Source organism: Cyclopterus lumpus, chromosome 13 (genome assembly GCF_009769545.1).
Source record: "Cyclopterus lumpus isolate fCycLum1 chromosome 13, fCycLum1.pri, whole genome shotgun sequence".
Classification (NCBI taxonomy): Eukaryota; Metazoa; Chordata; class Actinopteri; order Perciformes; family Cyclopteridae; genus Cyclopterus; species Cyclopterus lumpus.
Window position 1 is genome coordinate 1,637,653 of NC_046978.1, and position 24,419 is coordinate 1,662,071.

A 24,419-nucleotide genomic window follows, 5' to 3' on the forward strand; every position below is an offset into this window, starting at 1 on the left:
AGAGAAAATACAGGAATTTGTCCTCTACTTTATCTCCTTTACTCGGTTTTGTGTTGTTACTTTCTTCTCCTTTTCTTTCATGTTGTGTACTTGTGTACCCTGTTTTCACTTTCTAATTGATTTGATTTCTCTGTCTGAAGTGTGTTTGCTGTTTCTCCGTGCATTGTATCAGCCTGCCTCCTTGTAGTGAAGAAAGTGAAGTCATGCTATGTTATTGTTGCCTTTTTTTCAGATGAGACTACCAACCTTGTATAGACACACACAGGGACTATTGTAGCCGATAAAGCTGCACAATTAAGACAAAAAGTAATCCAGAACACACTAGAAGTGAAAGGTAGAGTGTAGGATTTGGAGCCATCTAACTGAGAGGTTGCACAACTAAAACTTCTCCCGTGTGCCATGTGTGCAGGAGAGTGCTAAAACTCAAATGGCCCTATATCTAGGGCCTGTGGTTTGTCCTTTTCTGGGCTACTGTAAAAACATGGCAGCCAGCTGTGTGAAGATCTCCTTCTGTAGATATAAACCGCTCATTCTATGGTCAAGAAAAGTTTTGTTTTCAAGTTATTTGACACATTAGATTCCTTTTCTGCTAATAGATCCCCCTGAATGCTACACGCTGTAGCAAGTTCCCTGTCAAGCAAATAGCGTCTCAGTATCGCTGTGCTTTGGACAAATTTAAATTAGGTAATATACATTTATTGAGTAAAAAATGGTCCCCTTTCTATCTAGATGAGTGAATGAAAATCAGTCCAATTAAAAAAAAGGCACATTGCACTCTGCTGCAAAACGGTATGGGTGTGTTTGCTCTGCAGATAGCGATGCACAATTAATGACGCTATCACCGGCCGTATTCCATTATTTGTAAAAGCGCTTTCAGTGTACTGAATTAATGTTTTTTTTTGTACTCTTCTATATATTTTGTGTGTGAGCATGCACACAAACGTGTGTCCTTGTAGACTAATTTATACTCCGTCAGTGTCACTTTCATGCCTACGTATGAATTACCTCTCTGTCATTCTGGTTTTCCATCCTCTGTCTCTTTCATTGTTTTCCCCTCCCCCGCTGTACCACAATTCCCCTTCTTTGCCTCTCTTATTTAAATCATTCCCTTTTATTGCTCCCGCCTTAAAACTACACTAATCTGTTAGAGTGTATGTCTACTTTATCTGCTTCTTGTGTTTTAATTCAGATTTATATTTCCTTTGTCTTTGTCCTCACTTTTTCCTTCTGCAGATAAAAGAGTTCACAGAGAATTCCTGCTTACCATCACGTACATTAACTACCACTACAATATGACGAAACTAAATCAAACAAACACAATTCTTCCTGAAACATCTTTGCAGAAAGCAGAAATTGCCGTTGCCCCGCTGACCATCACTCTGGTGAGGGAAGAGGTGATCGACTTCTCGAAGCCCTTCATGTCCCTGGGCATCTCCATCATGATCAAGAAGCCCCAGAAGTCTAAGCCCGGTGTTTTCTCATTTCTGGACCCGCTGGCCTACGAGATCTGGATGTGCATAGTGTTCGCTTACATTGGAGTCAGTGTCGTACTGTTTTTGGTGAGTGGTTCTTAACAACTAGTAGTCAGTACTTCCGTTGCATTGCAGGGCTGTAAGAGTTTGGAGCTTTAGGGATGAAATAACTGATATATTATTTGGCTCTCAGGCTCACAATGTTTTTAAAGAAAATTATAATTACAGTTCTCTACTAGGGGACTACAGCACATGGTGCCCTGTCTGTTTCCTACTGAGCAGAAGTCATTTTGGTCAACTTTAATGACATGGGAGATTATTGATGCACTGTTCTAATGATATAGTACATTGTGTCCTCAGTGATCATGTATCCAGACGTTTCTGAGAGCACACTGTGTGTATGTATTAAAGATTATTACAACCCTTCAATAAATTAAATAATGTAATAACTGTTCAAGTACATTGCCTTTACCTCCTCAACTGCAAGTGTTGAAGAAAGCGTTGAAATTGTTGGCTTCATAAGGGCGTCCTATCTGGACAGAAATACAATCACGGTTGAATGCAAAAAAGGCAATTAATTAATTTGAGACATGCAAGTTTATGTTTGTCAAGATCAGGTTGGCATAACTCTATGACACCGGATTGTCTGCATATTTAAGGAAACATGTTTTTGTCTTCCAGAAAAGTCTGTTTTTGTGTGTAAGTCCCTGCACTGGGCGCTCTTCCTTTATAGACCTCTAAAAGATCTATGACACTCGTGTTTGTTTTCCTTCAATGTCTCAGGTGAGTCGCTTCAGTCCATATGAGTGGCATGCAGAGGAACCAGAGGAGGGCACAACGGAGCTGGGCCCCACCGACCAACCTCCCAATGAGTTTGGCATCTTCAACTCCCTCTGGTTCTCGCTGGGAGCTTTCATGCAACAGGGCTGCGACATCTCGCCACGGTGAGGGAGGAGGGAAATGTAGTGAGACAAACGGAGTGCTTTGAGTAAGCGATAGTGTTGCACATGAGGCTGTACACAAGATGTGTTCATAAGAGAGTGCGTGTGGGCCGGGGATAGTGTGTGGCTGTCTAACTGTCTGTAATGTTAGAGTGCTTTAGTATTTAGGCTGTGGTGATTCAGACTGTTGTCCATGTGAATCACTCTCCGTACTTTTCTAGCTTTCTCCAAGACAGTATGTTACAGAAGCTTAAGATGTGCCAGAAATGCACACGTACATAAAAATGGAGGTGGGACAAAAACACCTGCACATAGTGCAATGGTCATGTCCATATGGGTGTGGTGCGGTGGGAGATTTAACAGTTTGCAAGATGTGAATGCATTTTTAATGCAGGACTGAAGAAGCAGTATTTTTAGAATATTTATAAGATTATGGCATTTTATTATTGATAACCTGAGAATGCAGTTTAGTGAAATATTTATAGCCATCATACTCAAGACCTTTAGGGAGCAAATCTAAAGAGAGCAGCAGATAGCAAAGAGTGATAGACGACGAGCTGAAAGAAGGAAAAGGTGTGAGCGGTTGAGCAAAATGTGTGTGAAAGAATAATAAGAACGGGAAGCAAAGATGTGAAAGGACACTTTATCATAGACATTGACACAAAGTGGTCAGTGGTTCATGTTATTGTGCTGACAGACAAAGGTGCATATACAAATTCAGATGTACTTTTAAGATGCACAGATATGATTGATGGATATGATTGATGCTATATCCTCAACGTGATCATGTGAGAGACGATTCTTTGTTTGTCTCGACTTTGGTGACACGCTTAGTGAGAAGCCTTCACTCACTGGTGTCAACGTAAAGCATTTTATAATGATAACAACTGGAGCTTCCTACATATTGTTAACGTTCCATTTGTTCCAAACAAACTCTCTGTTATTACTCTCATAAATATTACAAGTTGTATACGCAAAAACACATCGCTGCCTGTGCAGCAGGAAATAGGGTTTTTCTTGTAGTTGCTCCGAATACTAAATGTTCAGTATTTCATTTTTTTCATTTCTTTAACCCCAGAGAGACTAACTCCTTTTCATTAATAACTTTAATGCATGTCCAGGCTCACTGACATTCATATAATCTTTAAGAATCTTTTTCTCATCTCAAGGACTTTACTTCTGCTTTAAAACCTAGTTAAATCCAGTATCTTTCAAACATTTCTGCTGGATTTCCATTAACATTTCACTTTTTGGAAAGGGAAGAAAGTTGTAAATTGGTTGCTCAAACTTAACTTTCTTCTTCATCCTCTGTCGCTCATTTGCCCTTCTTCTGCGCTCTTTCATCTATCTCTTTCACACTTTCTCTTTTCCTTCCTCCCCCGCTCCCGACACCTGTCGTCTCCTACTCCTCCCCACTATACTGTGACTGACAGGCCAATTCTATCCCCAACACACAAAATAGAAAACACTCACACCAGCTGCAAGCACACTCACGTGCACACACTAAACGCACATGAATACACACAGACATTTCACACTGTGACTTTGCTTACACGCACATGCAGAAAAAACACCCACTCAGCAGTTTCACAACAATCCAACACACGCATGCAGACCTCTCCATCACTGACAGGACTTGTTATAGATGTGTGTGCGTAAGCCACAGCTGTCATAGCGCTAATGTGATACTTAACATGAGGGCAGTGTTTGTCATACAAATCACCTGGCCCTGTCACTTATAATACAGCACATCTGTAGACCAAGATTAATGCAGTCCTAAAGGCCTGATTTTATTCGTATAAGGAGGAATCTGTAACTTGTGTACATTTCATGATTTCAAAGAGGTTTCTACGCTAACCTAAGTTGAAGTTAACTTTAACATGATGTTGAATGTATCATCACAATGCTTGAATGGAGAGAAAAGCTATTGGTACTACAGCTGTGTTTAGTGGTGTGGCTCTGGTCCCAGGATGATCTGAGAGCAGATTGAAAGGAACATGGAAATTGTTCGGCTCGGATTGAAAAGCCGGCCGTTGTAGTGACAAGAATGCAGTGAACTGTATAAATGGGCATAATGCAAGACATTTTCTGTTGGAGCTGGATTTTCAGTTTCTAAAGTTACAAAAGGTTTAGGCAGGAAAGGCGTAGGGGGGATCAAGCTCTTATACGAGAGCACACACATAGGCCCTATAGGCCATGCAGGATAAATTGGTGCTGTAGTTTATTTCATGTAAACTAGTTACTAGTTGCTGCTATGATAGAGCATTGGCATTATTGAACCACCCAGATGAACTGGCATGGCCAAAGCTTCCTGCCTGAACAACTTGTTCTTTGTCAATGTGTCTAAATGGTTGAAAGGTAAACACAAACTAAACACAATATGCTACACATATTACGCTCTCCACTTTTTTCAATACATACCCACCACACTCGTCTCTTTAATCTGTCACGATGACTCTTTTGTTCTGCCTAAGCTGCTGCTGCTACACTGCTCACTGAGCATGCCTACATCATCATCATCATCGGCTGCATCCACCTGCAGCTGCTGATTAGGGAAGTCCCTTCCTAATCTCTCTACGCATGAGCTTAAGTGCACACTGTCGGGAGTGATGAGGCTCGACTGACTTGCTTAGACGTCAAACATGTACAGTACCTCGTCCCCACATACATCCATTCCACAGGCACTGACTGACTGATTATGCTAGAAAATTAGGAAAAAACTAAAGACACTATGGTAAAAGAGGGACATTAACTCGTTCATTAGATTCATTGATGAAGAAATGATATAAACCTGTAGACCAGGATTTCTGCCATAAAACCAAGTGATGGATGAGCCTTCGCTGCGACACCGTTCCCTGCAGCGACACTACATCATGTTCTTAGAAAAGGAGATGTGTCATGCATATCATCATATCATATCATTTTTCTATCCCCTCAGTACATTTCCTTTAATTTCTCATTGCCTTGTTCACCTTTGCAGGCAGACAAAGTCATAATGCTAACTTCAGTCAGCAGAAGTGTGCTACAAATATAGTTAATACTATATCACACAGTGTTGTATTGCAACCTTCCTTTATACAGAAATATCAAATATTTGACATTACTTTCGTTGCTACATTAAGGATGTTGCAAGACACGTTCATTTAATCACTGTTGGAGAACATGTCAAATCCACAGGGTGTCAATTATAGTGAATACAGTAGCACCATTCTGCGTGGTGTGTTGATTTAGGCCAATAAGACAGCTAATTTTACAAATAAATACTGTATGGGCCAGTGGAGCTTTTGCTTCTGTGAGCATCAATGATACAATTAATTATTTCAAGGCACTCCACATAGTGTAAATGGTGAATAATTAAACAGGTCAAATTAAGTCTGTTTCTTGGGCTGTCGTGACACAAAATAAACTACTGAATTGATACTATATGAGTTTGAATGAACTTTTTTATTTGGTTGTTATTTTACATTAGTCCTCTGATAGACTGGTGACTTTTTGTATTTCTATTTGGGTTGTATAAGACTCTGTGTATGTTCCATGATGCTTAATGACTCATTTCTTTGCCCCTCATATTTTCCTTCAAATTATGTATTACTTTTTCCATCTTTCATATGTTTGACTCAACCATGGGATGCTCTTTCATCCTCTGGTGTTATCCATTTCATTCATCCTGCCACTTGTATGGTCTCTGGCTCGTCAGCAGGGATTAAGAAGTATTGAGGTTGACATTTACTGTGGAGCAGGGAATAAAGGGCAGGAGGCACAGGTAGAGATTTTTTTTAAAGACTGGTTGAATGCCTTTCATATGTTTCTGAGAGTGTGTGCAGTCTCTCTTGTTGTTTATTAACAGTGTATTTGTGTTTTTCTTTCCAAAGTAAAATCTCTTCTGTCTTGCATTATATGTTTCTGAGCATCCGTCTGTTAACCGCTCTCCATGTGTGAGACGCTGGTTGTTTGACTTCATACAGTGAACATGTGTGTGTGAATACTGTGTGGGTTGTGTATTGTGTATTAGGCTGCCATAAAGGTCCATTGGTATTCAGTGTGGGTCCCTCTCTCCCTGCTGCAGTCATCTCTGCAGTCTGGGAGACACAGTATAACACACACTCCTTTTCAACTCACCCACTTTCTCTCTTTTATATCCATCTATCATTTTTTTTTTCTTCCTCACAGCCTTTTTTTGCTCTCTGACTAAATGCCAATCATTGCTGCTTTGTTGTCCAATCATCACCTTAGTAAATTGACATTCAGAAATTACTGCATGAGCGTGCTGGCATGTCTGTGTACTCTCTGAGACAAACACCTGCTCTCTCTTTTGCAAACACACCAACTTCTGTTTCCTTCACCTTCCTGATCAAGCAGAAGCTAATGGCTGGAAGCAGACACGAACGCACGCACACACACACACACACACACACACACACACACACACACATATTCACAGTGACCTTGAGATGGCATTTGCACCGCACACACCTGTCATCTTTCAGCCCAGGCTTTTGGGTTTTTCGTAATGGGGCGATTGGCCCGGTCATCTCGCCAAGGGTGGTGACAAAGTAATGGACAGGCATGTGATGGGACAGGAATTTTAAAATATAAGAAATCTATAAATAGTGACACGTTGTACATTAAGGAAGACCGAGAGAGGGAGAGAGAGGTAAACTGATCACCAGCGAATATCTCAAAGGGATTGGATCTGTCTCTGTCAATAACCATCTGACATTGCAGCCCTCTTATGTGTGGATGTGCATGAGTATCTGCTGCTAGGTGAGAACACTTATGCACTTTCTGCCTGTGTGTGTGTGTGTGTGTATGTGTGTATGTGTGTGTGTGCGTGTGAGTGTCATGTGTAAGTTTGTTAAATAGTTAATGACAGCACCAGATCCAGTTAATGGTTCGACTAACTAACTACAGTGGAACACTGAAGTCTACTGATTAATAATCTCAAGGTCACTGATTCGAACTGTGTTTATGAATTTCACCAGCAATAGTTTTCATTAGGGATGCACCGATCCACCTTTTTCAGTCCAGATACTAATACCTGGGCTTTGGGTACTGGCCGGTAGCCAGTGTTTAATCAATAAGCTGTATGCCTCACTGTGTGGAAGTGACTCGGATCTTTATTTTATGTGTAAGGTAACATCAGTTCTAACTTTGTAAAACAACATGTCAAAAATAAATAGACATACATTTATTGAATTATTATTTATCATTCGAATAATAAATTGGACACGAGCAACATGGTAATAATATTCAAATGAAATTAAAATTCCAGTATATTATGTATATCGTATAGAAACAGATTTGAATTGAATAGATCGGCCCCGTGGTCAATGATACCCGGTCGGTGTCTGATCGATATCCAATATCAGCATCGGAGCCCCCTAGCTTTTATAGATCTTATCTTTTCTGCTTCACTGATATGATCCCTGTTCTTATTTAGTTTGATCATTCCTTCATTATCTGCCTGCTGCATCTAATCTTTGATCTATTAATCAGATTGTCATTCATGTGTGTCCGTTTGCCTTTACGCCCTTCATTCTGCCTCCGTTTACTGCAGAGTATTTCTGCCGGTTTCAAGCAGTCATTCGGTTCACTTTATTTCACACCAGTATTCCGAGTCGGACCGAGTCGAAAGGCAAGAACAAGAAAAGATCTTTGTCTTTATTTCTATCTGCATTGGTCTTTCTGTCCTTTATAATGGACTAATCGAGCATGCATGCTTCATTTCCCCAAAACGTCTAATTCAACATCGTTAACATATCTGTTACCATCACTTGAGAAAACATGTTTTCTTAGCACCCCAATCAGGTGACGACAAAAACATTTTCATTTCCTCTGTCTGCATGACTTGATAAACAAGGACATTAGTATAACAATATCAATAACATTCTCACGATTTGCATCATCAATTGGAACGTATACGTCACTCTGGTGTGTCCAAAGTTTGCAAATGTATCAGGTTATGATCAGTTATGAGGAGCTCAGTAAAAATGAGCATTTGTTGGAGAAAATATGCCTGTTCATTAAAACTTTACACAATTTGAAAAACTGCTATATAATATGTGGTATTTTATCATAATAAATGAGATGTTTATAGATTGGTGTATGGTTTTCATAATTTCAATGGACAACAACGCTCCAGCGCTGGCTCATTTAGTTGTTTTTGTATTTGTGTGTTTGGATGTGTCGACATCAATCTACTTTAGTACTTGTGTGTGTTTGTGCACATGCATGTGTTTCTCTGTGTGTTTGAGTATGTTTGTGTGCTCTTGTTATGGCAATTAAATTAACAGGTTTTTCTTCTCGGATGACTGTGATAACTGTCGTACTAGTAAGAAGCCACACATCATAATCTGAGGAAATAAGTAGATGGTTGAACCACGGGAAAACATATCTGTCTTCCATTAGTCCTCATAAGAATGAAACTAAAACACACATGCAAGATAATATGCACACGCAGCCTTAAACTGCTGCAGTCTCTTGTATTTTAGGTGAATAAACTGTATAGCTTGGAACTATGGGTATGTGCGTGTGCGTGTGCATGTGCGTATAAAAGAGAGAGAGAGAGAGAGAGAGAAAAAAACAGCATGCCGTTAATCTTTCACACGGAGGATTGGGGAGGCAATCTGTTGGCTATCATAGATGATACATGACCCGCTATAGAATGAGGCGCCTGTTGCATACCAACAACTACACACGCAGGCAACACACACATTCACACTGCCACAAACATAAAGAATCAAGGACGTCACTCCCAAAGCTCGTCCACAGACACCAAGATACACTTTCATACGAACACATACGCGCACTCTTCCATTCTCATTTGATGCGAGCATGCTCCATGAGCCTTGAGAAGGTACATTTGGCTCAAAGGCCAAACACTGGTGAATACCTCCTTCATGCTGTTCTCATCCACACACACACAAATAAATCAAGTACAACACATTCACAAAGAAACATACTATTAATCATGTTGCTCTTAACCAATTAGTTTCCGTCTTCTCAGCAGGGTGGTTTCCTTTCATGCCCACTGAGATAAAGAACCATTTCGGTTCTGTCTTATTTTACAAACTCATAGTCACATGCAAAATGGCCTCTCCTAATGATGTGTTAATGGATTTGTTTACAGTACAATTTATTCAATTAACATCAGTTTGTGTGCTGAATCCTTACTGAACTTGAGTGGACAAGAGGTTGAAAGAGGGCGTCGAATCGAGGGTGATTCACTTCTGGTAACTGTGCCAGTTGAATGTTATCTTGTCGCTATGCTAAATAAATTAGATTTAAAGATGCAGATTGGAGCTGCTGCAGTGAGAAAGCGGAGCTTTGTGTCAAATGTGAGGAAACAGATATTGCTGAAGTTGCAGAAAATATCACAGTCCTCTAAGCTGAAGTTGCAAAAATACCCAGTTGTCCACCTTGGCACAACAACAACAACAACAACAAAATGAAGAAGAAGAAAAATAGTTACTGGATGTATGGGAACTGCAATGATACAGTGGATAGATACTCTAAAGAAAAGCTTTAAGAGTGCAGTACCCCCGACAAACACCGGGGAAGGCAGTATGTGTCAGCATGGCTTGAAAAGTTATTTTTTCCATAATTAAATCTATGCTTAAATTCATTTAAACAAAGTGTTGTGATGGAGTTTGTGTTGCCAGAAAGATTTTAATTTGTATGGCAGATGTTCAATCTATCACTTTCAAATATTGGTAATCAGTCTCCTTAATTGCTAACAATCGGTTGCAGTATTGGCCCAGAAAAAAACACCAGTTGAATCCTATTGCCTAATGCTCCTGGAGTAATTAAAGTGGCACTGCCAATTAAAGTGACATCTATTGCACAAAAACATCTCTCACCGTTCCTGTTCTTAAGCTGGACACGTTCATGAGATAAACGCAGCATGTTTCACCATATTTTGGTGGTAACAAAATTGTTCTGAACATACTGATCACAATGATGCACAGTGGAGAAGTGCTCTGCCCTTGAACCTTCTCTCCATTTCTTTATCTCGGTCTGTTTATCTTCCTGTTCCTTCCTCCGCTGTGGCTTGCTTCCATCCTCCACCTTTCCCATTGGATGTCCACTGAAATCACAAAGTCACTCCATCAGTTCAGATTAAAAATGCTGTCACAGCCCGTTTACTAGCCAACCAATCAAATCACACGCCCAGGTTGGGCATTGTCCATTGGTTTTAAGAATCACATTTTCAGTGCAAAACTATATCTCTGTCTTTCCATCATTATCAATCTTGTTCCTGCTGTCATTTAATATGTATAAAATGAAACAGCTCTTTTCGCAGGAGAATCCATAAAGTGTATGCCAGGTTCATTAATTCAGGTAAACAGATCAATGCCTCAAGGACACATGCTATCAATTTGTGTGTGTGTGTGTGTGTGTGTGTGTGTGTGTGTGTGTGTGTGTGTGTGTGTGTGTGTGTGTGTGTGTGTGTGTGTGTGTGGATTAAGAGGTGTGCTGGCTTTTGAACAGTTGCTCCAATAGGTGCCGAGTCAGGCGTCAATGCACCGCTCAGCTCTCTCACTCCTCTTTTCTCTCTCTAGCACACACTCTTTAAAACCCAACTCTAACAATACTAATTTATTAAGGCTTTCACATCAGGGTGGTATTACCAAATGGCTACCTATCTGAGACATGTTGGGCCTTATTTTCTGATTGCGTGTAAAAGGGGTTAATAATGTCACCCAAATTTAGATAAAGCCACTATAATCACATTTGTTATATTAATAATGGCTCAAATAATGATGTGCAATTTGATAGGGGTCACTTGTGAAGAGGAGCCAACAGATAATTAGCACCCATGTCTGCTATTTCCCTCAGCTCGGAATAACTTAATTACTAAATAAAATACATTGGTCAATTTAACTTGACATTTAAAATATCTGTCATCAACATAAACTGTTATACGACTGGAAGTTAAGTGATTCAAAGAAGCATATTTTGAAATCACAGATTCACTGAGGAGTGTAAATAACATCATACTGGCTAGGTAAAACCTGAAAGGGAAATGGTACAAAACATGTTCCTTTTCATTCTCTGTGAATGTGATGGCCCTCCTATATTTCATAATTACGCGAAACTGAGGAAACTGTTAAAATATATTTCACCCAGTTACGTCTCCTTTTTCTGTCTCACTCTTACTAAAGCGCGGATATGTTATGTCTCTGTGTGCACCCATTTGAACGTCAAGGTCTTTTGTGGACTACAGCGAATTAGAGAAAGCACAAGATTGTACTACGTTCTCCCATCTCTCTCTCTCTCTCTCTCTCTCTCTCTCACATATGCTCACTCTCGCCAGCTCTCTTCCTTTTTACTCAGTGAAAACAAGTTTGTACAAACAAAATGAATTGCCACTTACTCTGATACTTCAGCTCACAATTGGTAGATAAAGAAAGTAAACACGGAGAGAGAGAATGAGGATGAGAGAGATGTAGGAGTTCCCAGATTACAATCTGTTTCATGTAGGCTTTGTTATTGAATTGGTTTGGGGCCTGAAATACAATTACTTTGGCGCAAGTGTCATTTTCACAGTTATGCATACAATGGTGATGAACAATGCTTTGTAGAGCTACGGCGTGTTGTTTAGCATATCTCTGACTCAGGAACTAACCTTGAATATGTTTCCTTCCTCTTTCTCTTATTTCCATCCTTCACCTTCATCTTTTCCTTCATCATCCTCTACTCGTCCCGCTAATTTCTCATCTACAAATCCTAATTGTTAACACTTTTTGCATCTCTTTACCCCTCTTTCCCTCCTCCTTGTTTACTCCCGACCTCTCCAACGTCTGTCTTCTCTCCAGGTCTTTGTCTGGACGAATTGTTGGAGGTGTGTGGTGGTTCTTCACCCTGATCATCATCTCCTCCTACACAGCCAACCTGGCTGCTTTCCTCACAGTGGAGCGGATGGTCTCACCCATAGAGAGCGCAGAGGACTTGGCCAAACAGACAGAGATAGCCTACGGGACACTGGACTCGGGCTCTACGAAGGAGTTCTTCAGGGTATTGTCTCCACACGTTCATTTGCTTTTACTTTAACTAAGTTAAGTCAAGTCAATTTGCTACTGAGCTCAAAAGCCAATAGCCCCAGATGAGCTGTCTCAATGTTGATACTGCTATTAAAATCCCAACGAGTACTGCACAGCTGCTTTTTTTACACACAGAAATCTATTTGAAATTCTAGTCCAAATTTAAGGTCCATATTCTTTGCCAGAAATCAGAATCAGAATCATGTATTGCCCACGTATGTTGCACATTCAAGGGATTTGACTCAGTGAAAGGTGCATTACAATAAATATAGGCATACAATAAAAATAAAAATAGAATAAAAACAATGAATGTAAATATGCTAAACAAAACAAACAAATAACAGTATTTTGAACAAGTATATATTATAAAATAAAAGTGGCAAGTGTACCAATTTAAAAGCACCCTGCAGTTTTTGTTAAGTCTATTTATGAGCTACTTCCCATTTTGTTGCATCCATAGCAATGCATATAAACGCATAAAGATTTGCTGCTCCACTTTTCAACTGTTGTTGGCAATAATGTGCCAAGAAACATAGTGAAGAAAAAAAGAGACTGTAAGCTAGCAAACGTGTAAAAAATGCAGGTTCCATAATCTTTGAAAATATGTTTTTTGCAAATGTTTATGAGGAATGAAAAGTATTTAACTTTCATAGATACACACAATACATTTTGGTGTGAAATATTGACAGCAAAACCATGTGTGTTTCCACAGGGCACTTTTAAGAAATGGATGTGCATTTTCATATATATTGCTTGTGGTCTTTATTTCTTTTTTGATGGCCGTTATGTAAATGTGATGGAGCACAATATGCCCTCTGGAGGCGGAACAATGCTATTCTAAATATGCTTTGCAGCATTCATCACCTCCATTCAATCCATAATGCATTATTGTTCACTTATTGTACAGCATAAAAAAGGGGAGAAACAAGGTGGAAAAAAGTCAGAACAGAAGAAGGGATCATGGAAGAGGATCACAATATTAAAAAACAAACAACACAATCTTAATTTTCTCCTGAAATACACTGGCCAGTAAGAGGAATCAAATGCAAAGGAGGTGATTCATTTATTGAAGTCAGACAAAAGCCAAGCAGCAGAAATCCCCTCTGACTGCGAGTGGGACAAGGACAAGTGACTAATGACAGTATAAACCAATTTACAAATGTCCAGGTGGGTGGAAAGGAATGAATGGATGACTTTTCCCTGATCTTGAATTGAGAGCCTTGAATTTTGGAAGTGACGCTATGCTGAAATGCTTGACTTGATGGTTGTTCTAAGTTCACACCAAGGTGTTGGAGGAGTGCTGAAAGAAAAAGGAGCAGCGTGGGATCTTAAAACTTTTGATTAAGATTTAAATATTCAAATAGAATAATGTTTGTTTATTACACCCCTGTTGCATTGAGTCACTTCCCAACACTGTCAAATAAAGCAATGATCATATTAGTATTCATACCATTTAACAACAATGAGCAGTAAAGTAGAGATGAATAGACTACAGGGAGCTGTTACTAGAAAATGGTGAGCAGGAAATTATAGCAGAGTGGAGTGAAGTGGCCCAGAAGAAACCCGTAGTGGCTTCACCCAATAACCTATTCACAAATGTGAATTGTAATTACATAAGTACTCATAAACACATAGTAACATAGAAACACACATGAGCACAATGCTGACGAAGACAGATTTTTCATGTGTACCAAAACAAATCTGCTCCGTCATGCTCTGTAGGAATATTGAGAAGTGTTTGTGTGCTCATGCATTGTGTACGTGTATATATACCAATTTACAGTTATGCTTTGTGTGCACCAGTGTGTGTATTTGGGGATGTGGAGGAGGGGGAGGTTGTAGCAGACAGTGTGTGCTTCTGTGAGCGGCTCTGGCATCATCAACATAACGAGCGGGCTGAAATCTGTGGAGGGTGGAAAAGCAATTTACTCTCCCACAGCTGAGGGGGATTCGCCACCACCATTAATTATCTGTGTCTGTGTGTATGTGTGAGTATATTTGTGTGTGTGTACGTAAGCGTGCCGATATGCATATTCTTCCACATATGTATGCGCGTATATGTGCACGTGAATGGGTGCCACACACAGCAGATTTGTGTTTGTTAAATGAATATTTGAAAGTGTTCGCCATAGTGTGGATGCCTGAAGGTGACTTGCAGCATCCATTTCCTCCTTCACCCTCGCTCATTGTTAAAGAATCTGGAAAGAGTCACACCGCGTTGTCACACATCCATTCCTCCAAGGCCAGGCGTTGCTTTATACGTGCACAGTCATCATCATCACTGTCTCTCCCTCTCTCAGTCTCATTCTCACACACTCACACACACACACAGTGTGACACACAGGCAGATACAAGTACACACAGTGCACAACACACATTAATGCATACACATTTTGCTGTGGCCAGACGGAAAACAGAGGATAGAAAAATAAGTGAAAGATGGATGGACAGATCAAACTTAAGGAATAAGGATAATAAAAGGGCTGGAGGTGTAAAAAAGAAGGGGATGGTGAGACGTTTTTCTTATTTTTTTATCGATGATGGTAAACAGATCGACAAATGATAAGAGAAAGAATGGAGAGAGAGAGAGTAAAAGGGTAGAATGGAGCGACGAGGGGCCTTCTGGTCCTGATAGATGTGAGTGACATTATTATGGAATAGGTGTCCGTCACGCACTAGTAACACACTTACACGGGCGCACACACATCCCCCAGGGGCTGGTTTCTGTGGCTGAGGCCGTGGCTTGTCGCTTGCAGAGCGACAGAATAACGCTTAATCACCAGGAGAGAAAGAGAAGAAAGAAGCAGGACAGAGGATGACAGTTTGACTCCTCTGCTTGTTATTTTCACCCTTGATTGAACATGTGAACACATAGATTTACACATACATATATAGACTCACACATACACACACATGGTATGGTATGGTACACACACAATATAATACAATCTATTGCATCATACCAGATCAATGTCCAAAGACATTGATCTTGTGAATTCATAACGGCACCACCAGATCAGTATGCCACTATTCCAGTCATAAACTCATTTAAAGTAAGACTGAAGCTTGACGTGCCATGGGAGATGTACTGTCACATTTCAAATGTGGTTGTAAATGTCATTATGTGCCAGAGGATCAACATGGAAGATGGGAGACAGAGCCCTCCATCAGAAGTGTAATTTTATTCAATGACTGTAAGAGGAAATTGCTCCACATCATAAGAAACTGGAGCAATAAATGAAATGCAGTAAAAGCATATCGATGATTAAGACACTGTGTATGTGCTCAATCTCAGAAGAATTATGTTTTTATTGTAGAGGCATAGAAAAAGCACAAGTCCTCAAACATAAACATAATTGCTTACTCTTTGGGCATCAGTGAGGTAGACACAGAGCATGGACATGTAAACAATAAGACGGCATTCTTAAATCATAATGCTGATGTTGTTTACTATTTTTCTGAGTGTCAACAGATCCTGTGAGAAGCCAACAAGTTTGTTTCCCAGTTTATGATCCAAGCCCATTCATCCCTGTTGAAGACACAAAGCCTTTAAAACAGGCCCTATTAAAGGGCTAAATAATCCACTCATACTGCTGGCTGTATTTTTTAGCAAACCGTTTTTAATCCAGAGTAAATTGTTAATTTGTCTGGGACTATTTTCAGTGGCGGATTAATACACATTTGACTATTGAGTATTTACAGCTACAGCGCCGTGTATGTGGAATCGACTAAAAATAAACTACAGTTACCGGGTTCATGGTGATGAAGGAACATGGAGCCCATTGGAACTGGTGTATTTTTTTATAGTTTTTGGACAACCATTGAACTCAAAATAAATATACTTCTTGGCAGGCAACACTTGTTTGTAGGATTGCTTCAACATTCAGTATGGTTTTCCTTTTGTCAAACTAAATCTTGTTTCACAAGGTCACTTGAAGGATTCAGGAAATTCTAGCTTGACTTTCCTCGATATTAAGTGTAAATAGTCTTTTTCAACTCAACCACGCTAACTAATGAAAAAAACATTGGTTTTTAAAATTCAAGATTAGATTAAGTATAAGATAATTGCAGAACAGAGTGGAGACACACTGGAGACACATTGGAGACACATTGGAGACATACTGGAGACACACTGGAGACACACTGGAGACATACTGGAGACAAACTAGAGACACATTGGAGACACACTGGAGACACATTGGAGACATACTGGAGACACACTGGAGACACACTGGAGACACACTGGAGACATACTGGAGACAAACTAGAGACACATTGGAGACACACTGGAGACACATTGGAGACACATTGGAGACACACTGAGACACACTGGAGACACATTGGAGACACACTGGAGACAAACTAGAGACACATTGGAGACACAGTGGAGACACACTGGAGACACATTGGAGACATACTGGAGACACATTGGAGACACACTGGAGACACATTGGAGACATACTGGAGACACAGTGGAGACAAACTAGAGACACATTGGAGACATACTGGAGACACATTGGAGACACACTGGAGACACATTGGAGACATACTGGAGACACACTGGAGACACACTGGAGACACACTGAGACACACTGGAGACAAATTGGAAACATACTGAAGACAAACTGGCGATACACTGGAGACGCATTGGAAACATAATGGAGACAAACTAGAGACACATTGGAGACACACTGGAGACACATTGGAGACACACTGGAGACATAATGGAGACACACTGGAGACATACTGGAGACACACTGGAGACACATTGGAGACACACTGGAGACATAATGGAGACACACTGGAGACACATTGTAGACACACTGGAGACACACTGGAGACATAATGGAGACACACTGGAGACACACTGGAGACACACTGGAGACACATTGGAGACATACTGGAGACACACTGGAGACATACTGGAGACACACTGGAGACACATTGGAGACATACTGGAGACACACTGGAGACACACTGGAGACACATTGGAGATATACTGGAGACACACTGGAGACATACTGGAGACATACTGGAGACACATTGGAGACACACTGAGACACACTGGAGACACATTGGATACACACTGGAGACACATTGGAGACACATTGGAGACACACTGAGACACACTGGAGACACATTGGAGACACACTGAGACACACTGGAGACAAATTGGAAACATAATGGAGACAAACTAGAGACACATTAGAGACACACTGGAGACATAATGGAGACACACTGGAGACACATTGGAGACACACTGGAGACACACTGGAGACATAATGGAGACACACTGGAGACACATTGGAGACACACTGGAGACACACTGGAGACACATTGGACTGGAGACACACTGGAAACACATTGGAGACATACTGGAGACACACTGGAGACATACTGGGGACACATTGGAGACACACTGGAGACACATTGGAGACATACTGGAGACACACTGGAGACATACTGGGGACACATTGGAGACACACTGGAGACACATTGGAGACATACTGGGGACACATTGGAGACACACTGGAGACACATTGGAGACACACTGGAGACACACTGGAGACATACTGGAGACACACTGGAGACATACTGGGGACACATTGGAGACACACTGGAGACACATTGGAGACACACTGGAGACACACTGGAGACATACTGGGGACACATTGGAGACACACTGGAGACACACTGGAGACATACTGGGGACACATTGGAGACACACTGGAGACACATTGGAGACATACTGGAGACACACTGGAGACATACTGGGGACACATTGGAGACACACTGGAGACACATTGGAGACATACTGGAGACACATTGGAGACACACTGGAGACACACTGGAGACATACTGGAGACACACTGGAGACACACTGGAGACACACTGGAGACACATTGGAGACACACTGGAGACACACTGGAGACACATTGGAGACATACTGGAGACACACTGGGGACACATTGGAGACACACTGGAGACACACTGGACACACACTGGGGACACATTGGAGACACACTGCCTTCTGCAGTCACTTCACATGGCACATGTTCACTACTGTGGCAATAACTTTACTTTAGCTGCACAGTGGGTTTTTTAGGAAATGATTACAGTGTGGACAATAGCTAAACTATCATCTGTGTGAAAATCTGGCCTTGTTAGCGAAAAGATGCCCACTCATTCCTAATTAACATCAGCTCTCTCCTCTTCCCCCTCCTCCACACCACAGAGGTCCAAAATAGCCGTGTACGAGAAGATGTGGTCATACATGAAGTCTGCCGAACCGACCGTCTTCACCAAAACCACAGCGGAGGGCGTGGCGAGGGTCCGCAAGTCTAAGGGGAAATATGCTTTCCTGCTGGAGTCCACCATGAACGAGTACACGGAGCAGCGCAAGCCTTGTGACACCATGAAAGTCGGGGGGAACCTGGACTCCAAAGGATATGGGATTGCTACACCGAAAGGCTCACAGTTAAGGTGGGTGGAATAGTGTAACAATAGGAGACAGTAACAAAGCTGATACTGTCCTATTGCTGCGATATTCCACTTACCCTGCTGTGCCTTTTATACTTCACCTAGATTAACCTGTCACTGATGTCAGGTGAAAATCCACAACAGATTAAGAATTCAGTTACAGTTGACCAGTATTTGGCTAATGATTTTTTTCTCACAAAATCTAAATTCACTGTAAAGATTATGGCACCAGTCCAATCAATGTATGTATTCGTTATCATTATGAACTCCAAAAGCAAAGAAGCAGTTATAGGTTTTCACCTAGCAGCAGCGATATAAATGAGTATGTTGAATATGTGAAGTATGTGTTTCATCCTCTCTTGTTTGCTTAATTTCTTGACATCTTCTTAAAAAAATATTTTGTCCGTCCGTGCTTGTCCTCATTTTTTCCGCTACCTCTCTGTTAATTTAGGGCCTTTTAGCTCCATGTCTGTGTCCTCTGTCACTGTCATTCGTCCATCCCTGCATGGTCACATCCCATCTTTCATTCCTCTTTTAACCACTCTGTTTCTCCACAGGGCCACCTTACAGGTAACTTTGTCCATTTGTCTGCCGTCTCGTCTCTTTGTTCCTTTCATCCTCAATGATGGTAGTCATGATGATGATAATGATGATGATGATGATGATGATGTTGATGATGGTTATAATTATTATAGGAGAGATTTATTAACTCTGCAAGGAGGGGCAGAACCTCAGACTGCTGCCGCTACATCCAAAGCTTCAAGGGGGAATTTATCGGAGACAGGAGCCAAAAAGTGAAAAACAGGAAGTAGAGGGGCCTGGCCAATGGGGGGACTAGAAACTAATCATATTACATGATCCCACATCAAAAATACTGAGTCACAAATGAGAGAACAGAAGAATAGTTCTTCAAATTTTAAATAAACAAAATAAAAAAATATGTATGGTAATTGGACAACACAAAAATAACCCAGAAGTAATCAGTAGTTTATTAAAAGGATTGCACATAATTGTGTGTGAACCTTAAAAAAGAGACCAAAAGCTGGAGGAAATTCTGAGAAAGTGACTGAGTTTAAGATCTAAAGTTGGTCCTTTTGTTTAGATTTTCCGTCAGCAGACACTTGTTTATCCGGCTTGTTAACTTGAGCCTACAGTAACAGTCCCAGTAGGTTTAACTGAGGTATTCTCTCAGTGCAAATAATCAATTTTTCAGGCGACTGTGTGACAGCAGTTTTGAGAGACTTTGTCTTTACGATGTTTCAAGTGACTGCCGAGGGAAAATAATTGACTAAATTCTGCAAAGCCGGACCACTTGCTCTCTCTTCTCTACCTCCATCTCTCTCTGTCAGCATTTCAGATTTGTCTTATGAAAGGCAAAACACAAACACCACATCAGCCTCACATCCTGTCCTGTAACTTTCCCCTGTGTGCGGTGCAAACAACTTCCACTAAACCCCAGTCACTGTAGTTTATTCCTTGTTATTTACACAAAGGTTTTTCCGTTTATGAGGGAAAAGTGACAGACAGCGGGTGGATAGATCCCTTTTTTTAAGCCCCCTTCCAGAACACATTTTTGGGACTATCCACGGTTGTCTCTGGCTTCTCTCGATCAGCGGAAACCTGATCTAACAGGTGCACACGAGGCAGGAGAGTGTGCATGTCAGGTGAGCCTGCCTCTCCTCTCACCCTAATCATAGTGTTAATTTGACTTGATGATGTTGATGAGGAGATTGAATACTCTGATGATTACTATGGTGTTCTGAAGTATAGCTGCTTTTGATATGTTTATTTTTATGTCACTGCTATTATCATGACTTGAAAAGAGATGTTTGAACTGTTTGCTTACCTCTTACGTTGATGAGATCAGTCATGGTTTGTAGATTGGATCACCCCAGAGAACGCTGTCTCTTTCTGAATCTCTTGACTATCTTTATTAAGAGAGCTGAACCCGTAGAATGACTGTGTTTTACTCTTACTTTCCTAGTTTGTCCTGAACGGACAACCTTACAGTCACAAGCCAGCTCTTACCTGCAGTCTACTAACACACTCTGTGATGAGATAGGACTTCCAGATAGACATGTGTACAGACAAAGAGGCAGATTAACAAACGAGCAGACAGCGACTGCAGTGACCTTTGTTGTATAGATTTTCACGACTGATTACAGCATCGCACAAACAAAACAGTGGACAGCAGAGGGTGGTAGCAAGTGAAACAAAGTATGTTAGGGGTAGCTGTAAAAAAACAAAGATATAGAAAATCAGGAGAGACGGGCGAAATTGATTTATAAATGGCATGCAGGGAGTTGAGACAATCATTCAGCCCCTGCAGCCATGTTTTGGACATCGCAGTAAGGGAGATTTAACCATCATATTTCTGTTTAGATTAAAATCCATTTTGTCATCTTTTTCCGTTGAAGTTATATTATTCTAGTTGAAATAATGGATTCTTTGAAGTTAAACAGTAAAAACAGGTAACAGTCCCAGTAGGAGATCTAAGAGTTGGCTTAATGGCGGAGCATTCACAAGGTTTGCTTTGTTCTTAAAAAAAACAACCAAGCAAACCTGAGCATTGTAAAAAAGGATTGCTTTAAACTGAACTGCAGGGCAATGGTCATTCCAGGTTTTTTTTATAAAAAGACAACCAATTTTTTGATTGTTTAGTAAAATGTACTGGAGACACACACACACACACACACACACACACACGCACACAACCACACGCAGAGAGTAGCATTACGGTAGGAGAGCATCAGGAGGGAACAAGAGCACCATCAGCAGGCTGCAGAGAGCTGGTTACCACACTGAATATTACAATCTTCCAGTCTTAGTGCCGCCCGGTACAAGAAAGCCAATAAAAACAGAAAAAGTTCAACAAAAAAATTTCGGAAGTGGAGAGTCAAAGAGAAAGACGTTGCCTGGGGTACATCCTTCCCCACTAACCCACCTTTGTCCCCTGCACCCCACCCCCCCACCCCCCTTCTGCTCCCTCTCCTTATCTTTTCCCTCCCCTTTTTCCTCCTGGCTGTGGTCCACGTCCATCTTGTCTGTCTGTCCCTCCAACCTCTGACCAAACTATCTTATCTGTTCCTCCTTTTTTACTCAAAGAAATGCGGTCAACCTGGCCGTGCTAAAGCTCAACGAGCAGGGCCTGTTGGACAAATTGAAAAACAAGTGGTGGTATGACAAAGGAGAATGTGGCAGCGGGGGAGGGGATTCCAAGGTTAGACCTCTCTGTCTGACCACACCACCACTAGGGGGACAGGGGCCACTCGCTGGTTATGTAGCTGGCGGCAGCCCCCGTCCCGAGAGTGTAATGCATGCATCTGCCCTGGCAAGAGTCAAGCAGCACAGAGGGAGGACAAAAAGTGACACCCTAAAATCTCCCCGGGACACCCTGCAGCTTCAAAAATGGGCACAATGTTGCATCTGCTGTCAGTGAAGTGTGCCTTTTTATATAAAAGGTTCAGACACAGTGACAAAGATACAACACTTGAGCTTGTTGAGAAACAGAAAAGGAAAACCCTCCCAAAAAGATAAAGGCATTTGGCTAACCCAAAAGAGAACCAACATCATTTTTTTAAAAGATCAATAAGATCATATAATTTTCATGTTGAATAGTTGAAAAATTTGTAAATTTTTTCCGTATCATGCAGGGACATTTCTCCATTTGCTGGTGAGTGCGTGCCAAGATAAATCGAGCACATGTCATGATAATAACAATTTTCAAATGTGTTTGGCACATATCTGGTAATGCCCCTCTGAAAGGACAGAGTGTGAAGGTGGAGAGATAAAGACAGCAATTACTGTCAAGGCAGAAATATGTGCACCCCAGTGGCAGCTCTGGGGAGAGGAGGGAGAAGCAAATTGCAAGGACAAAGACAACAAAATGAACCTTATCACTTCTTCAACTGAGAATATTGGATGCATGGCAGATGAAACTGGTTTTAAAATATGTCATGGGAAAACGAGACCCAAGTGTAGCTCCTTTGGGCTCAGTTTACTTGAGGCAGAGGAGAGGATGAATAATTAATTATCAAAGTATAAAGTTTCAGTGGCAATTCATTTTGTAGATGTTTTTATTGGATAAATGTAAATTTAAACCTGCCGGTGGCACTGAATATAAAGTCAAACCATTACTAAAGTCAGGATTTGCCCTGTGCACATCACGAATGTCTGTTCAAAATATCATGTCACTCAATCTATTCATTAAGATATTTCTGTCTCGAACAAAGTTGTGGAGTGAACGGTAGACAGTCTGCCAGTCAGAGAGACAGACAGACTGAACAACCTGACAGTAATATCTACTAGAGTAGCAAAGAGTCATATGAGTGCAACCAGAAAATATCATATCTGTAACAAGATAGGAGTTTCCTCTGGCCCTTAAAGGCTGTAGAGTTTATGAAATCATCTACACATTCAAGCCCGCCTCGCTGTAGCCCTCTCTCCCAGTTGTAGCACAGTGCTGGCCTGACACCAATAGTCCTGACTTAACAGTACTTGCCTCTGGCTTAGTGTAGGATCAGCTGGGGCAGCATGGGTGTGTTACCTGATGTGACAAAGGTGGGTCCCACTCATATGTCTGTAGCTCGCCTTAGATCCTCGCTCCCCCCAGCCCCTCCTCAACGAGCATACACACATGTACTCAGTGGGATCCATCCTAGGTCACTGGATGTGTACTTTTTTATGTACTTTTCTATGTAACTGAGCTGTGCAATGCAAATGTGAAATACCCTAATAACATAAAATAACATGACCTATGATGTTATTTATGTTATTTTTACACGCGAAGAACCCCGGTAAACCTTGCAGTATTGAAACTGAGCGAAGCAGGAGTCTTAGACAAACTGAAAAACAAATGGTGGTATGACAAGGGAGAGTGTGGACCCAAGGACTCTGGAAGTAAGGTCAGTCTCACGCTGCTGCGGCCCTCAGAACGCTAGCCTGAAACTCTCACCCTGAATACGCTCCAGATTAATGCAACTACTGTTTTAGTAATAGGCAATATTTTCAATTAGCCTGAAACATATCTTGTATGTGCTCCACAGTAGATTTAACTGTCCATTTAGTGATTTACTGCAACATGTTCCTACCTCTACTTTGATGCTGAACCACATTTACCTAAATATGCATCAGAATAACTCAAATCAGTTTCTCTAGCATTAGAAATGCTATGACCATTTGGATTATCATCAGCAAATTATCACTTTCATGATTTTCTTTAAATATCATACAAAAATAAATTAGATTAGTTTTAGCAACGTGTTGCTATTGACTTTAGCCTTAATGTTTAAGCTTAAAGCGAGACGTAGGACATTTTATTTATTTATTGGAGTAACGTGTGGTAATGCTTCATTTTACAGGTCCATATTTTTGAGATAAAATCCTCTGTAGTTTTGTGAAAGGACTCTGTTATTTGGTGCTAATTATACAGTAGGTCAGTTAAAGGGCAAGGTTAAATTTCTACACATATTTAGGAATTTATG

General features: G+C 41.0%; 1 protein-coding gene across 4 annotated transcripts in view; it reads left to right on the top strand.

Moving 5' to 3' along the window:
- gria4a (glutamate receptor, ionotropic, AMPA 4a) overlaps positions 1 to 24,419 on the top strand; it is a 90,930-nt gene that overhangs the window by 60,525 nt on the left and 5,986 nt on the right. For 2 of the 4 annotated variants that reach the window (XM_034548100.1, XM_034548098.1), the window contains 5 exons: positions 1,344 to 1,559; positions 2,256 to 2,416; positions 12,232 to 12,430; positions 18,692 to 18,939; positions 22,042 to 22,156. In XM_034548100.1, coding sequence (XP_034403991.1) covers positions 1,344 to 1,559; positions 2,256 to 2,416; positions 12,232 to 12,430; positions 18,692 to 18,939; positions 22,042 to 22,156 — 939 coding nt within the window. Of the gene's footprint in view, positions 1 to 1,343; positions 1,560 to 2,255; positions 2,417 to 12,231; positions 12,431 to 18,691; positions 18,940 to 22,041; positions 22,157 to 23,725; positions 23,841 to 24,419 lie in introns of all 4 variants that reach the window. The other 2 variants (XM_034548097.1, XM_034548099.1) reach the window with 1 other exon arrangement.